The following is a 17471-nucleotide window of genomic DNA, read 5'->3' as shown; positions in this document are numbered from 1 at the left end:
ATTATGGAATACCGATGTCCGATACAGATAGTAAAAAAACAACTGCGTAGCGTCTGTGGGTTAGTCTGTTATCGCCGCAAATTAGAGTACCACGGGATTGCATAGAGTTTTCATTTTCTGATGGAATAACAATATGGTATTCGTGCAGCTAAATGACATACATTTTTACTGTAATTGTATACACCTAGCGATCAATATTATTAATTTTACTTCTCTTTGGCAATCCATTAAGTATCGATTGCGAATGCCATATCAGCATCGATGAAAGCTTTTCATGTAGATCCACAGTCAGTGTTTGTTTGAATTAAACTTACGGAAATATGTGTTAATTTATGTGATACATATTTCAGAGGTTATTTTACTATTCAAATGGTACGCATAAGTGTAGTTTATGAATAAGAGAACGGAAGAAGCGAGGGTCAACTTCTATTTCGTGTAATATTCTTGAAAATAGCTTTTCTGCAGAATGTTTTGTACGAAAATGAATGTCACTTTCTCTGCTATATCCAATAGATTAAGGAAAGCGTGGCAGTGTCCCCTCTTTCCTTTACATTTTCGTCATATAACGAAGTTTGAAGGACTCCGCATATTCTCCCAAAAGAGCTGTTTACGAATCATTAAACTGATAGGAAAACTATTAAGGAGTGGGATTATATTGTTTCAGACTTCGTGAACAAACATAAGTCGAACGAAGTTTTGGAAGTTGTCGCGAGAATAATTTGCTTTCTGGTGTGTTCTTGTCTGTAGACAATATGAAACATGAATTGTATGTAATCTGGTCATATTATTTTGACACTGATTGCAGTTGACCTTTACAACTGCTAAAATTGTTTGTCGTATTTAGTAAACTGTGGTACGTTTAAGTGGTGTGAACGTCCCTTTCTCCATTTATGCTCTTGGTGTGATTAAGAGCAGTTTGTTGTTGGTGGCAGTCTTAAATAACTGTATTCATACATACGCATCAATGCATCTTTTTTCAGTGTTTTGTGACATCGTCTATTCTGACATACAGAATTATTACTGGGATCTCCAGAATACATTGTAGCTGGGATAGTCAAAGATGTGTTATGAGATAATCAGCGGCGATAACTAGTGTGAATGGCAGATTTTCACTGAACCATAAATTCGTTAGTTGTGTAGACCTGTGGTACACAGTAAAATTTTATCACCTTAGAGATTTTTTTGGGCCGGTTTTGTGACACACACACACACACACACACACACACACACGAGAGATAAGTTTTATTTTAGATGAAAATGTTTTACAGGGAAGGATGACAAAAGTACTGTATACAATTCATGCCATTATTAATTTCCATCCATTAGTTTATATTAGTGAGCATATTACTGTAATAATAATACACCAAATTGTAACAGCAAGAAAGAGAGAGAAAATTTAAAGTCTTTTATTTCATTTTCATGAATCATTGTTTAATGCAGAAAATTCCTTATTGATGTTTGTATTCTTCTCTGTTACTCATGTCATTTGGTGTTTCACTTTTTGTTGAGCGGTGTCCTTTTGTAACTGATTTTATGTAGTTATTTTTCATTGAGTAACATTCCAATTTGGAATTTTTTTATTGTTATTCTCCAGAAATTGTGTACACATAAACTTGTCATTTTTTGCGGTGTCTGACAGGGATGTAGGCCTATAAATCAGTAGTCGATGACTTCTTTTTGGTGTTGACCATTTTCTCTCTGTGCCAATCAAAGTTAATAAACAGTACTTAGTGGTGTTGTGCTGTATTAGCCCATGTTAAAGGCTGTGTTCCGTTTATTTTATTTTGTAATGGGTGTACCATATTTTGTTACAGTTGTCTTCACCAACTTTCAACGTAACATAAAGAGATAAAATGAAGAGATTTATAAATTCAAAAGAAAGATGAAACTATGCCATCTTGAAATTCCTACTACAAAATATCAATCTTCAAGCAATAAATGAGGATTTTAATGAGCTGCATGCCAACTAGCTGTGCCCTTTGTAACTGGGATTATATTCTTATCGGACACAGCTAATTATTGTTACACAATGCATATCAATGCGCTCATATTTAACTAGGAGAAGGAAATAAACAGCCTCTATTTCAAATAACCAAGAAAGTAAACTTAACAGCTTTCCAAAAATGCTTTCATCTTAAGTTTGCTGTGTTAAACATAAACTGACTAATCAGAAAAGTGTGTGTGTGTGGAGGGGGGGGAGGGGGGGGGGACACCAGACTTGTAAAGTCAGCACAGAACATGAGTTCCACATCATTACAGTTAATTATCCAAATGTCCGTGTAACATGGTACTAACTAGCATATTCAATTCGCTGTTTTCTTAGTCAATGGCTGAGTGGTGAAACCATAACAAAAAAATAAATACACTAAATTTGCATCGCTAAGGAGAAGTCATTTGATTGAAATAAATCTGATACCATGGATTAAGGGTATGACAATGCACTAATAATGGCATAGAAATAGAAGTGAACTACAATTTTCAAAATTTAGCATGTAGCAGTTGCTCTTCAGGTTGCTCTTAGTACCATGGTGTTAAAATTGCTTGTAATATCTATAGATGCTTAAAACCAACACCATCTGTCCTCTGTACCTGCTTGGGTAGACATTTGTTAACATGACTGCTTCAGGAGCAGGGAGGTATGTTGGCCCCAGATCGAATCTGCCCGGCAGAATGACAGACAGGGGTGGGAGGGGGGGGGGGTTGGGATTATGGCCAGCTTGGATGTGGTTTTCAGGTGGTTTCCCACATCCTACTATGTGAACGCCATGCTGGTTGCCACGTCCTGCCTCGGATACATGCTACACAAACAGTTAGTACACTTGCACACGGAATTTACTCCATACCCAGACCGATTGGGTACCATGCTTGCATCATTGGGGGTGAATAGGAGACTGATGACCTCTGCTGTTTTGTCTCCTTAAACACTTACTCAGCTGCAACAGCTGTATACTATAACACCGAGCAATGCGCACTGCCAGATAGTGTCACGGTAACGATATAGACACGTAGATAAGCACGACTGCAGTACTTGTGGAATTGAATATATGTGTGAGTGTTATTTTGCATTTGAAAACACTACATTTTGAAATTCACTATGTCATGCAGCCTTAGCCATTTGTGGTGACTTGACAATGGAAGCAAATGTCTACACTAAGTGTGCACCAAGCCATCCTACAGCTGATGGCATTGAACCATTGATGAAGACACATCTGCACAGATTGCAGTGCATCCTCCACTCCACTGTCACATTGGTTTAATCAATGCAATGCTTAAACAGGAGTGAAAGATACGGTGTAACACTAGGCTAGAATGCGAACAGGAAAAGGGAGTTTATGGTGTATCGGCTGTTTATTATTCTCTCTCTCTCTCTCTCTCTCTCTCTCTCTCTCTCTCTCTCTCTCTCTCTCTCTCTGTCTGCCTGTCTGTCTTTCGTGGCCGAATTAAAGACCATGTGGCAATTTCAATTCCTATTTGTTGTTTTCTTCTCTTCTTCCAGTACTAAGTTCGCTATGTTTTTTCCTCCTGTCTTCTGACAATTTCACGCTAGCGTTTGACTCCATTGCCATGGAACCCTTCTATATTCAACACTTTTTCTCTAAAAACGTCTGTTTTTTTTTCTATGGCTTTTGTATTTTTTTTTTTTTCCTAATTCAATATAGATATCCAGAAATACCAGTCTTCTTTTAATCATTACTTCAGATATGGTTTTGTTTTTTACGTTTCAATAAATTTCATAATTATTGTGTAATTCCCAACCTCCTTTAGCTTTTGTGGTCATAATATTTTCCTAATGATTCTCCTTTCTGTTATTTCTAATTTATGTATGTTATAGTTTAATGTTAGCCATTCAACTGCGTATAAACATTCTGGCTTTGCTATTGTATTGTAATGCCTAATTTTTGCATTTTTAGACATGCGTTTTGTTGTTGTAAAAGTCTCCAATTTTGCATATCTTTTGTTCTATAGCCCCTTTTTTCAAACCAAGGTATTTAAATTTTTTAACTTTTTCAGCTTGATCAGTACCCATTTTCAGAAATTTTAGTGCATTTTTAATGTTTGTAAAAATTTGGGTTTTTTTTTCTGCAGGAATTCTTAAGCTGATCCTACTGGCTATTTTGGTTTGTGTTTAGTGACATAAAATTTGTATTTTCAGCACCTATGAAATATCAGAACCATGACTAACTCCAAAAATAAAAACAAAACAGGACAGTTAAGATAAAAGCCTTACTTTTCAATACATCTTCAGGATGATATGAATAGTGGCCAGAATTTCTCTTAAAAATTTAGAAAGCGTGTTTTTAGAAGTGCAGTAAGCGCACCCTAGTGATGGTAAGGATGTTTCCAGCAGCCAAGTATTTAGCGTTACTTGTAACTTAAGGCAAGCTGTGATGTTATCTAGCATACATGCGCCTGACTTTTGTGTAGATCAAGAAATGGAGGAATTCAGAAGTAGTTTTACTTCTTCCTATACTTTTAGAATGATACTTTGACCCCTTTTCAACAACACTTTTATACGTTTGCATGTCTTACGTTAGTTGACACCATCATGAATACAGTGCCAGCAGAATATCAGACTGTTCATGTGGAGAAAGCCTCGGAGGACGGTGGTGGTGTGGTGCTTGTGCAAGTTTTTGTTGTCTTTGGAAATGTGGCTTTATGTAGCACCAAACTGTCAAAAGTTAGTTATACTGCATCTTTGATTTCACAGGCATACATTGAACCGGGCAAGATGCCACTCCACCAGGTGAAAGTGGAGCCGGTGGATGACAGTGATGAGGACTCTGAACCAGTGTGCGGAGGAAATGAAAATGAAGACGATGAAGACATGGCTGTTCCAGACCCCACATCCATGCTGTCCGTGCGGTTTGAGGAGGAGGAGCCCTCTAACTTGAAGATCTCCATTGATCCTGCTCCAACTCCTCCAGTAAGTATATTTGCTAGAACATCGTGACAAGGTAAAAGTCTAGGATAGGGCCAGTGGTGTATTATGGGTTTTTGTGCAGGAATGTTATCAGTACTTGCCGTCAGGTATGGCGGGGGCAGAAGGTGTGTCAGCTGTTTGTGTTACGCAGCCAATGAGAGAGCAACAGGCAGACGACATGTTCCGAAGTAATACAGTCAGAAGAAAGGGTGAAGCATTGCTGTAAACAAGGATTATAAATTTAATTGCTCCTTGTTTGAGTCACAGCTATTTAAACTGGGCTACTATCTGCAAACCAAGACAGCATCGCAGCCCGTTATGTATTCAAATAAAGCAGTGAAATATTTCCTTCCTCTGTGTTGTTACGCAATCAATCTGCATGAGCACACTGAGTAAGTGGATCTGTGTTTTTTTAATTAAATCATGGGAGGAGCCTGGTGGAACAATGTTTTTGATAAAATCATGGGAGAAGATATGCGGAGCAATGTTTATTAATACATCAAACATGTGATTCTATTAAAAATAAATATTGGTCCATCTGCCTTCTTCCACATTTCAATTAATCATTTCACCAGCACATTTGATAGATTTTTTTGTCTCTACAGTTAATCCGTACCAATATCAGTCCACTCTGTAGCATTTGTTGCCATAGTCACAAAATATTTCTCTCAAAACTCACTAACACTCCCAAAAACAGCAAGCAAAACAACGGTTTCAATTTCGGTGCTAGAAATGCATTGTTTCTCTTCTCGCCTCTCATTGGTTGTGTCAAAAAAATCTTCCCATTGGCTACGCGAAACTGACGTGTTGCCAACCTGTGAGCAATAGTTAAGCATCACAGTGACTGCTGCTGTCCCTGATCTGGACTTCAGCCTCTTGACATAACGGTAATTTAAAATGCAAAAACTTTAGGTTATGCTTGATGTAGCCCTTATGATTAACAACTTAAAAAACAAATTGCTGTAACCAGTCACATTTATTGCATAACTACTACAATCTACATCCATGTGAACCTACTTGCTGTATTCATGCCTAGGCCTCCCTCTACAATTCCTCCCCCCACTCCTTTTCCCTACACCTCCCCTCCACCCCTATTCTATTCAGTATGTAATCTTTACTTATTGGCTCTACCCATCTGGTCTTCAATTTTCTTCTGTTGCTCCACACTTCAAAAGCTTCTGTTGTCTTTATTTCTGAATAGCTTATTGTCCACATTTCAGTTTCATACAAGGCTACACTCCAAAGAAACACCTTCAGAAAAGACCTCACGACATATAAATTTGTAGTGGGTGTTAACAAATTTCTTTTCTTCTTCTTCTTATTCCCCAGAAATACTTTTGTTGCTATTGCCAGTTTGCATTTTATGTCCTCAGCCGTCACCAGTTGTTTTGCTGTCCAAGTAGCAAAACTCGTGCAGGTACTGCCTTTTGTGCCTTATTTCCTAATCTTATTTTATCAGCATAGCCTGATCTAATTCGTCTACCTTTCATTACATTTGTTTTACTTTTTTTATGTTCATTTTGTAAACTCTTTTGAATGCACTATCCATTCCATTCAGCTGATCTTCTAAGTCCTTTTCCATCTGATAGAATTAGAATATCATTGGCAAACCTCATAAGTTTTTATTTCTTCTCCCTGGATTTTCCTTCCATTCCCAGATTTTTCCCTTGTTTCCTTTGTTTGCTAACGGATATTAATAATATGGGAAACAGACCACAACGTTGCCTCAGTCCCCTCTCAACTACTGCTTCCCTTTCAGTAACTGCAGTCCGACTTCTGTACAAGTTGTAAATAACCTTTTGCTCCATGTATTTTGTCCTAGCTGTCTTCAGAATTTCATTGTGTATTTCAGTCAACATTGTTGAAAATTTTCTCTAAATCTATATATGCTATTACCACACTTCATTCTACCTTGTGAGATAAGTTGTAGGGTCAGTATTGCCTCCCCATGTTCCTACATTTCTGTGGATCCAAATTGATCCTTCCCAAGTAGTCTTTTACAAGTACCTGTATGAATATTAAGAGCTTAGATGGCAAGCCCATACTGAGGAAAGAAGGGAAGGCTGCAATGTGTAAGAACATTGTAGAGTAGGCTGCTCCATCACTGCCCATCGAGCAGGGGGGGGCCTCAGTTCGCCAGAGGGCAGATGCGGGTTGAATAGGCAACCTGCCATGCAGTCCTGTCACACTGTTTTCGTGGACTGCTGTATGCTTAATACACCGAAGAAGAACAACATTTAGCGTAGCTACATGCCCCTCCATGCCCATGTTCATGTATTTGCTGGCTATTGTAGAGTGCTTAACATGAGGAGAGGTAAAGAAATGAGAAGTTTGCCTCTTTGAGCAAACGGTATCTTGCCAGATCAAAGAAATGGGTGTGGATCTGGAAAACTGATTCAAGGGGAAAGGTCAAACCTTTGTTGCTGATTCATTAGCACTTGATGAAACCACTTCTGTAACAGATTATGTACAGCTTACCGTATTTGTGTGGGGTTTATAGAATTCTCGGGTGTCTGACCAGGTCACATCGTAATTCCTCCATGGTATTTTGGCAAGCGGACATGCTGTCATCTTCAGATGGTCTCTGACTAATGCTGTTCTCCTGCAGTATTTACCAGGGACTACCTGAAGATGGCAGCATTTCTGTTTGCTGAAATATTGTGGAGGAATTGTGGCGTGACCTGGTGGGACACCCGAGAATTCTATAAATTAAGAATACATTGGAAAAACACTTAGATTGCATATGTGCGGGGTGCTGATTAAACACAACAGATTTTTCAAGAGCTACTAGATGCTATGTCTATGGTTTACACTACCACAGGTTGTGAAATATTTGAGGTTATGTGTGAATCTGTTGAAGACGTGGTTGCCATGAGCGGCCCAGCATTCGTGAACTCTTAGCGCCATGCAGTGTTTGTGACAGTTTTTGCATCATATTGCTCCGTACACTTCCTCCAAAACATTTTTTGCAGGCCTGGATATCCCCTATTTGCTGCTCCACATATGCTCTCAATCTAAATCGGAGTTAAAGATCGAACAATGGAAAATCCAGGATGGAATGTAACAATATTAGAGAAGGAAAGTTGCTACTCACCATATGATGGAGATGCTGAATCACAGATAGGCACAACAAAAAGATTTTCACACTTAAAGCTTTCGGCCAGTGTCCTTTGTCAACAGTACACACACACATGCGCCCAAACACACTCACGCAAAAGCAACTCACAAACATGATTGTAGTCTCAGGCAACTGAAACCACAGTTACCAGCATCACTTTGATCTATGAGAAAAGATTAAAACAGTTGTGTCCTATATAATACTACTACTACTACTACTACTACTACTACTCAGTGCCCTGGAGCAATCCTCTCTCAAGATTCCTGAGTCTGACCACTGGATATGACAGTAAACCATGCTGTGACGCTGTGTACCGTCACCAGTCGGTTTCTACTAACTCCTCTGTAAGCCACACAGTATCACAGTCTAAAGTCAGAGAGGATAAGGCCATACACAAGAACTACAGTGTTCAAATTTACATTGAAGCAAAATAGAGTTTGTTCTCTACTAACAACTTGCCAAGTCCTTTGCATCTGTTAGATGACACCACCAGTTATAGCTCATATTGGATATGGTGACCGATGTGCAGTGACCATTTTTCATCCAAAGTGCTAGGTTTGATCATTCGTTTGTTCGGAAGAGGAGACCGAAAAGTGTTTTCCAGCTTTCGGCCAGTCAGCGATGACAGAATGCATGACATGATATGGAGGTCACTATGATTTTGCATTTGGTGCATATTACATGATACATTGTTGTGTATGAAATGTATCTAACATATTGAATTTTTCTTTATATTTGGGTAGAGGCATCTATCTGCTACCAATCTCAAGAAAATTGATCTGATGTAGCACACTCATTTGCTATTGCGCGACACCAGCGATGAAGCCAGAGTGAAATACCTACAACATTCCTCATCTTTCGTAAAAGGTTTTGAATATTGAATTGAGATTTTGGAAAATGATAGCATGAAAAGAGGAGAGTATTTTGTCATATCGTTATTATGTAAAACTTCATTATCTGGTGTGTTATTCTAATAACTACAGACTTTTTTGGTGAAAGAATGAATTTTTAAGGGCCATCGATAGCTGGTTAAATGAGAAATGCTATGGGTTTTGGAACAACATATGTGAAGACATTACACTTTTTGTTCTGAGGATGGGCTTTTTCATAAGCTACTGACTTTACTTTTCCTCACTTAATAAACCATTGTTTCAGAATTCTCTTAGTTGTTTCTGCAAAACAAGATAGTGAGGAGAGACAGTGTAAACTCCGCTGTGTTATGGCAAAAGAAGCAAATTTTGACATGGCAACCAGAGAAATGTGCTATGCAAAATTCTTTTCATGTGTAGACATTTCGGCCAGTCAACCTCCAGAGAAGAAACTAACACTTATAATACTACTATAAAGTGCTGCTGCCTGCCTTTCAATATTGTTCCCAGAGGCTGCTAGGAAACACCATTCATTCTGTGGAAAACACTAGCATTTGAAAATCTCCCACTCAGGCCTCTACACCTGTTAGCCAGATTAAGCAAAAACTGTCCACTTTATTGCCGTCAAGAAAACAGTTCCTGTCCCTGGAGGACAGGAAACAGATGCTGTTGCCCAAAGTGGCAACTGACATTCACCACCAGAATATGATCCTTACAACACACACACACACACACACACACACACACACACACACACACACACACATGGTGGTGCAGTAGTTAGCACATTGGACTCTCTTTTGGAAGGATGATGGTTCAAACCTGCATCCAGCCATCCGGATTTAGGTTTTCCGTGATTTCCCTGTATCGCTTTAGGCAAATGCCAGGATGGTTCCTTTGAAGAGCACGACTGACTTCTTCCACATCCTTCCCTAATCTGATGGGACCGATGACCTCGCTGTTTGGCCCGTCTCCCAAACCAACCAACTAACCATCCAACCAACACACACACACACACACACACACACACACACACACACACACACACACACAGAGAGAGAGAGAGAGAGAGAGAGAGAGAGAGAGAGAGAGAGAATATTTGTACACCCGCATTTCTCACACATGACCATCATCATCTCTGGATGCCGTGGCCCGACTGTGGTGACCATGTGATCTCGGCTGGGATGGGTAGTGGAGGCACAGAAGTGGTGTGGAACAAGGAGGTGGAGGGATAGCAGGTTAGGGGTAGGGGAGATGCTTTATTACTGTTCACGCATCAGGAGACAGCGATACTGGGCTGTTAGGTGCAGTGTTGGGAGGCTGTGTCGCATGAGGAGAGAAGCAAAGGTGGGAAGAGTACTATGTCTAAGCAGGCGTGCTGTGGGGGAAGGAGGATGGGGTAGATAGCTGGTGTGTGTGTGGCTGGAGTGGAAGCAGGAAAGGAGATGGATGTAGGTGGGAACAGGGATTAGTGAAGGTTATATAACTTAATTTTTTTGAGGTGATAAAATATTATGATGACCCTCTCGTAAGGTGCTGGTGTATTGGCTGTATGCCTTTTTAGTAACCTTTGACACGGGCTTCCAGTAGCCACAGGCTCCTGGACAAGCAAAAATCTTTGGAAGTGGCAGAAATAATTTTGGTTGGTGAAGTGAACCATCCAGCCATGGTGCACTTCTTTCTCCTGTCAAAGAGATCCACTTTCACCTGTCAAAGAGATGCACTGAAGCATTATCAACATGCCTCCACATTGTACCCACTCCCCTTATACATTGATTTCTCCTCCCACAAGAGGAGGCATCAGTGTTCAGCGATTATGATGTCGAGTTGATTGAATTTTATTTGCTGGCAAGAGGGAGGCCAACAACTGCCTATGGACTTGCTGTCTATTTTAGATGACGTTTGACAATGTTACGTTATGCTACGTATATGTATGCACCTCTCGTCAGTCTGCTAAAGGTAAGTGTTTGCCTTTCCTTTATTTTATGTATTGTTTGATGATGTTTGGAAGAGTGTAGCAAGTATTTTCAAAATTTGTGAGGTAACAGGACTATTCTTTAAAACATTACGGCATAGATTTTAACTAGCATAGTAGTAGCCCACACAGAAATCTGAGCACTATGTCTCATCACTACTCATACTCATAACAAGAGAACTTGGTGGTAAAATGAGAGCACAACGAATCTTCAATTTGACAGCCTGGAAGGTGAACTTTGTAATAAACAAACCACAATTGGGGCAAATGGTTTTAACAAGAGTACACCAAAGAAAGCTGTGGTAATGAGGGATAAGAGCAGGAACATTCAGGAGGAAATGTCACACAAATTGCCCACCTGCCGTAAGCGTATGGCATTAAGGGGCCCTCAAACGCTGAATATTTATTGTGCAGTACTAAGCACTGTCCAATAATATTGAGCATTTGAGAATGTAAAAATAATGACTCTCACTCAGTATGTTGTACCATCAACTGCAATATTGCACAATACATACAAGTTCCCACTGTGACTGTGTGCTTTGCAAAAGTGATGACTGGTGATCCAGTGATGAAAATGAACATGGATACATCACGAAAGACAGATGAAAGGAGTCATGTGCTGAAATTCATTCAGGTGAGTAGTTTGATTATATATTCTATTTAATATTTGCTCAATTATGAAGCATATTCTAAAACTAAGATCCGTTTGGTCATAAAAAAATAAGCTTGTGAGTCATAAAAAATAAGGTTATGAGTCATAAAAATAAGCTTATGAATCATAAAAAATAAGCTTATGAGTCATAAAAAATAAGCTCATGAGAAAAGGTTTTATTGATAGTAATATTTTACTACGTAACTACTTTGCATTTCTACATAATCGCTGTTCACATCTGTACACTTTCTGTAATGTTGCACCAGCTTCTTTAAACCCTCTGCGTAGCAGTCTGCCACATGGAAATTGAACCAGTTGGTAATGCCAGTCTTGAGTTCATTACTGTTTTGAAATAGTTGTCCACTCAGTCACTTTTTCAAATGAATGATTGGGAAATAGTTGCTTGGTGCAAGGCCAGGACTCAACAGAGGGTGTTCAAAAAGTTTCCAACATAAATCTTGAATCTTCTTGGTTTTGGCAGCAGTGTGAGGGCATGAATTGTCGTGAAGGATTATTATACCAGCTGACAGTTTCCCGCGGCATTGATTTTGGATACTATGTCTCAGTTTTGTTAGTATTTCACAGTACACTTCAGCTGTAATTGTTGAAATCAATCAAAAGGGCACAATTTTCATCCCAAAAAATGGTAGCTATCATTTTTCTATTCAAGAACAGAGATTGCTTAAACTTTTTTGGTTTGGGTGAACTTGAATTTCACCTCTGCATTGGTGTACAATATCCACCTCTCATTCCATGGAACAATGTGATAAAACAAATAATCTCCATCTTGTCCACAGTGCTACAGAAACTGTCACAGTTTGTGATACCCAAGCTGTTCAGTGGCAATCCTGAAAAATTGAGGTTTGAGCAACATTTTGGAATTCATAGCCAGACCATTAATGATCAATCACCAATCATTTTGAATATTTTAGTTTACTTGATCAATTTTCGAACTTGTTTCTCACTCACTATTTCAGATCTGTACACTAGGCATATCTCAGAATGGATTTCAGCAGCTGAAAATCCTTTTACCAGCAAAAACCTAATCACAGCATGTGGGTTCAACAATTGTCTCAACCATTGCAATCTTCTTCTCACTGACTTCCAAATGACTACTGAATTGAACCAACACTGCAGTAGTTTCCTAAAGAATTGGTAGACAGCCGCGCATGTGTGAAACTTCATTCAGGCATACTGCTAGTTAAAAAAGTCACCATTGTGAGGGACAGTCAAAAAGTTTCCATTTGAGGGAATTGCTGCAGTATATATGTAATTTGGCATGGCTCTGATGTAGATATATGTTGTTGTTGTGGTCTTCAGTCCCGAGACTGGTTTGATGCAGCTCTCAATGCTACTCTGTCCTGTGCAAGCTTCTTCATCTCCCAGTACCTATTGCAGCCTACATCCTTCTGAATCTGCTTAGTGTACTCATCTCTTGGTCTCCGTCTCCAATTTTTACCCTCCACGCTGCCCTCCAGTACTAAATTGGTGATCCCTTGATGCCTCAAAACATGTCCTACCAACCGATCCCTTGTTCTAGTCAAGTTGTGCCACAAACTCCTCTTCTCCCCAATTCTATTCAATACCTCCTCGTTAGTTATGTGATCTACCCATCTAATCTTCAGCATTCTTCTGTAGCACCACATTTCAAAAGCTTCTATTCTCTTCTTGTATAAACTATTTATCGTCCATGTTTCACTTCCATACATGGCTACACTCCATACAAATACTTTCAGAAACGACTTCCTGACACTTTATAGATATATAAGCACAGAAATTTAGGCAAGGGATTAGTATGGCATTTGTATCTTTCCGACATGCTTGCGGTAAATGCAGAAATGTGAACTTCAGCGATGTTGTTGCCAAATGCATCCAAACGGGACAATGTGCCATTATTCTTTTCTTGGCTATCAAAGGACAAAAACACTGGTAGACGTCCATCGGAAAATGAGGAATGTGTGTGAGGCAGCTTGTCTGTCGAATACCACTGTTGTGGACTGGTGCACCTAGATCCTTGCTGCTTCTTCAAAATAATACATGTCCCCCATGCCACAAATTTCGTAATGCAAAAGCTATACGAACTCAAGTGGAAGACACTCGAGCACCAGCCCTACAGTCCTGATCTTTCCCCGTGCAATTATTATGCCTTCGATCTCTTAAAAAGCCCTTGAAGGATCAAAGATTCCTGTCAGGCAGTGATGTGCTGCAGGCTGTCACGGACTTCTTCACGCAGCAGGACATGGTGTTCAACAAAACAGGTGTTTGCTGCTTGGTGCATTGGTGGTATGATTGCCTCAGTGCTCACATCCTCGTTGGCATACCGATTCTGGACAGTAGGACCTTCAAATGGAAACTTTTTGGTGACAAAATAGCACAGAAACTGCTTATTTATTCATTTCAGAACCTTGAAATATTTATTGCAGAAATACACGTCAGCACTACCTACATACCTATTCTTTTCAAAAATGTGCATGTACACAGTAAATTGTGCAGTTCACTTGTTTAATTTGTGATTAGTTGTTGTTAATGTGTTTTACGAGTCTGTGCTGCCACAAAAGCCCCTGGCCCATTGAAATATTCACAATAAGCTTCTTGGACATGTTTCGTCTGGTTTGTATAATTTGTGCTTGTGGTTTGTGAGGCAAGCAACTCGGCACGTTTGTTTCTGCATGGCTCTGCAACTGTGTCACCTATGTTTCGAGCTCCAGATCCACTGACCCTCGTGCCATGTATTTACATGATGTTTTTGGCTTCAGGTGGTTATGCAAACAGCAGCAAGCCAGGACAATTTTCTTGCACTTATCTAGGGAAATGAGGAAAACTCTTTTAGAAAATCCAAACTTTGAGGCCAAAGTGTCAAATGTTGTTTTTCCTCGGAAATGCGATATACTCTGCTACAATGATATTTGAATATTCACCGTTGACTGTTCAGATTTCCTCCAGAATAAATCTTCATTAGACCCTCGGACATAGCAAAAGCATCATTGCCAACAAAAACACAAGGCAGTTTAGTTGTATGCTTGGGTTGGTTGGTTGGTTTTGGGGAAGGAGACCAGACAGCGAGGTCATCGGTCTCATCGGATTAGGGAAGGATGGGGAAGGAAGTCGGCCGTGCCCTTTGAAAGGAACCATCCCGGCATTTGCCTGGAGCAATTTAGGGAAATCACGGAAAACCTAAATCAGGATGGCCGGATGCGGGATTGAACCGTCGTCCTCCCGAATGCGAGTCCAGTGTCTAACCACTGCGCCACCTTGCTCGGTTGTATGCTTGGGGACTGCTTCTTCTTTTGGAGTGTTCAACTTGTTTTCAGCAAGCAGCTTTCCAAAGGCAGAGCATTCTAGCATGTCACCATGAGATTTGTGGCCATTTATGCTAATATCAACCATAATCAATTTGTAATTAGCATTTACAGCTGTCAGCAACCCGATACTGAATGTGCCTTATGTGACCCAGAATGAGGTCTTTTCACAATGTGTACATGTTGACCATCAATTTCTCCAAGGCAGTGAAGGAAATTCCAGTAGTCACAAAACTGTTATGCCACACACTTCCACTCAGTGAGAGTCGTAGGCATCTGAAAAGGAAAGTTAGAACTAGCACTTTTCAGCAGTCATTTGATGTGCTTATTCTAGCAATGTTGCTGGGTAATAATGATATTTAACGGGGTAAATTGATATTTCAATTGAAGCCTGCTGTAATATCATTTTAGCAGTTCACTGATAGGTCTTGTGTCAGTCCTTAAAGCAACTAAATAATAGGATAATATGTTCTGAAGTTAGCTGTAAATGTGACATATACCAAATGGTCCATTACATTAGTGTTATTCTTTCAGGACTCAGAAATTTCAGAAACTGAGATACCATTGAAGAAACCTTTAACAAAAAGAAGGAAGTCAGCACAGGCAAAAAATGAGGATTTATTAGAACATGCATGTCAGCGACTGCAGGAACTGATGTCTGATGAGGACCTCATTGGCATAATGTGGGCCCGTGAACTACAGAAAATGGACAGAATGCAGCAAACACTAGCAAAGAAATTTATAAATGACATTTTATTTGAAGGGGTAATGGGCACCTTGCGAAGAGATTCTGTGGTGATAAATGGTTCTACATCAACTTCAACACATGTCTCCAAGACCTAATTTCTGAAGCCCATCAAGTGCTTCAACCAGTCCGCACATTGTACAACGAGGTGCTAGTCTCTATTTTACAAATTTGTCTCCTGAAATTTCGTAATTCCATAAGTTTGTTGAAGTATGCTCTGGTGAGTTTTGTGTTGTGCGGTGTATATTCATTTCAAATTTTATCATTTCTCATAATGTAGACATTAGAAGATTGTTTGTAAATTCCAGTATATTAATCATATCTGCAAAAGAATTGCTATTTGACTGCTTCCACAAAAGCTTTTACCATGTAGTACTGTCCTCTGGGATTCATAAATTTTCTATTATTTGCACGTCACTTATTGTGGTGTAGTTTTTCAAGCAGATGCAAGTAGATTCAGGGTTTTGATTACAATACACTTGGTAGTAGTTGGTGCAGTGAATGTTGAAAATTGGAAGTCTTCAAAAGTGTTTCTGGTTGTCAGGTAACGTAGTGTGATGGATAATCTTTCCTGGGTGTGGTTGCTGCCCTCAACACTGTATCTTTTCTCTGTTAATAAGTTGTAAAAAGGTTCAACAATTTGTTGAAAGCTCACTCATTCATCTTTTAATTGTAGTACTCGGCCAGTTCTGCTAAAAGTTCTCCTAGCATGTTAGTATGATTGTATGTCAAACATCTTCGAAGCTATTTTTTGACCCAACACCACTTCCTCTCATTTTTCTTCTCGCTGCACGTAGTGATCACAATTGCAATACGTGCAAGTTCCTTGTCGTTAAGTGCTCACACGTCTGCTACAAAGACCGAGTTCTAGCTGACACATATCGCGCATAAATATTGCGGAATAATATTGCACCAGTATCGACCTCGCTCTTTTGTGCAGTATATTGGCACAGTATTATTGCATAATAAATGTTGTGCACATGAGCCCCCCCCCCCCCCCCCCCCCCCTCTAGTGATACAATATATTTTTGAAGGTGGTGGCCGACAGCTTATAAGTGCCCCACAGGTTATGAATATTGAATAAAATAAGTCTTAGTTCAGTGCCAAGAGTGGATAATAAATCTTTCTTTATTATGACTAGTTCCCAGGCATTAGACATTTAACCCTTTGACCGCTGAAGGCACGGCACCTGCTTGGCGTGCTGAGGCACTGCGGTCTGCGACATAATCCATCTACCTGTGCTGCGTGCCTGTCTCTCGGAGCTGCTGCCGGGACCGGATCGGCCCGCGCTGCTCAACCTGCCTTGTGCTGAATATTTCTTGGTTGAACACGACTCGCGCAGAATCAGCGTGAATTTTTGGCAACTTTGAGCTCTGATATCTCGGGTAATAATTTTTGTAAAGAAATAAAATTTGTCCATCTTGTACCATCTTATGCATTCTCTTAAGAACAATAATGAAAAGAATTTTGCGAGCCATATTAACCAGGAAATTGTAAATCAAAGTTTAGCTTCTTGCATCTCCTGAACTAATGCTATGACGAACATGAAACTTGGTGTGTAGTAAGCTAACAGCACAAGGTTCTTAAATATAAAGTTTCATTTCCATATCACTTTTCAATACTGAATGAGTTAAGCACAAAATTGAAGATTTTGTAAAAACTTCAAAAATGCGGTATTTTCATTCCGATTTTTCTAAGAAACTATGCTCCATAAAACATACCAAGCTGTACAACTGGAAAGATAGTTGGGCGCGAAAATTAGGCCTGAAAACCATGTAAACTTCGGGTTAGCATAGTAGTGTGAACCCATGATGAAAATGAATTGAGAGTGCAATAGATTGACTGCACAATGATAAGGAATAAAAATTTTTACTCCCCTACTATTTTCCAAT

At 39.6% G+C, this 17471-nt stretch overlaps 1 protein-coding gene across 1 annotated transcript in view; it reads left to right on the top strand.

Moving 5' to 3' along the window:
- The first annotated feature begins 273 nt into the window (after positions 1–273).
- Positions 274–17471, top strand: part of LOC126209909 (zinc finger protein 271-like) — a 129622-nt gene continuing 112424 nt past the window's right edge. Inside the window, exons 1-2 of the mRNA XM_049939030.1 lie at positions 274–372; positions 4709–4924. Coding sequence (XP_049794987.1) covers positions 370–372; positions 4709–4924 — 219 coding nt within the window. The 5' untranslated portion in view covers positions 274–369. The remainder of the gene's footprint in view (positions 373–4708; positions 4925–17471) is intronic.

This window comes from Schistocerca nitens, chromosome 10 (genome assembly GCF_023898315.1).
Source record: "Schistocerca nitens isolate TAMUIC-IGC-003100 chromosome 10, iqSchNite1.1, whole genome shotgun sequence".
Lineage (NCBI taxonomy): Eukaryota > Metazoa > Arthropoda > Insecta > Orthoptera > Acrididae > Schistocerca > Schistocerca nitens.
This window is presented reverse-complemented; position numbering and strand designations above follow the sequence as displayed.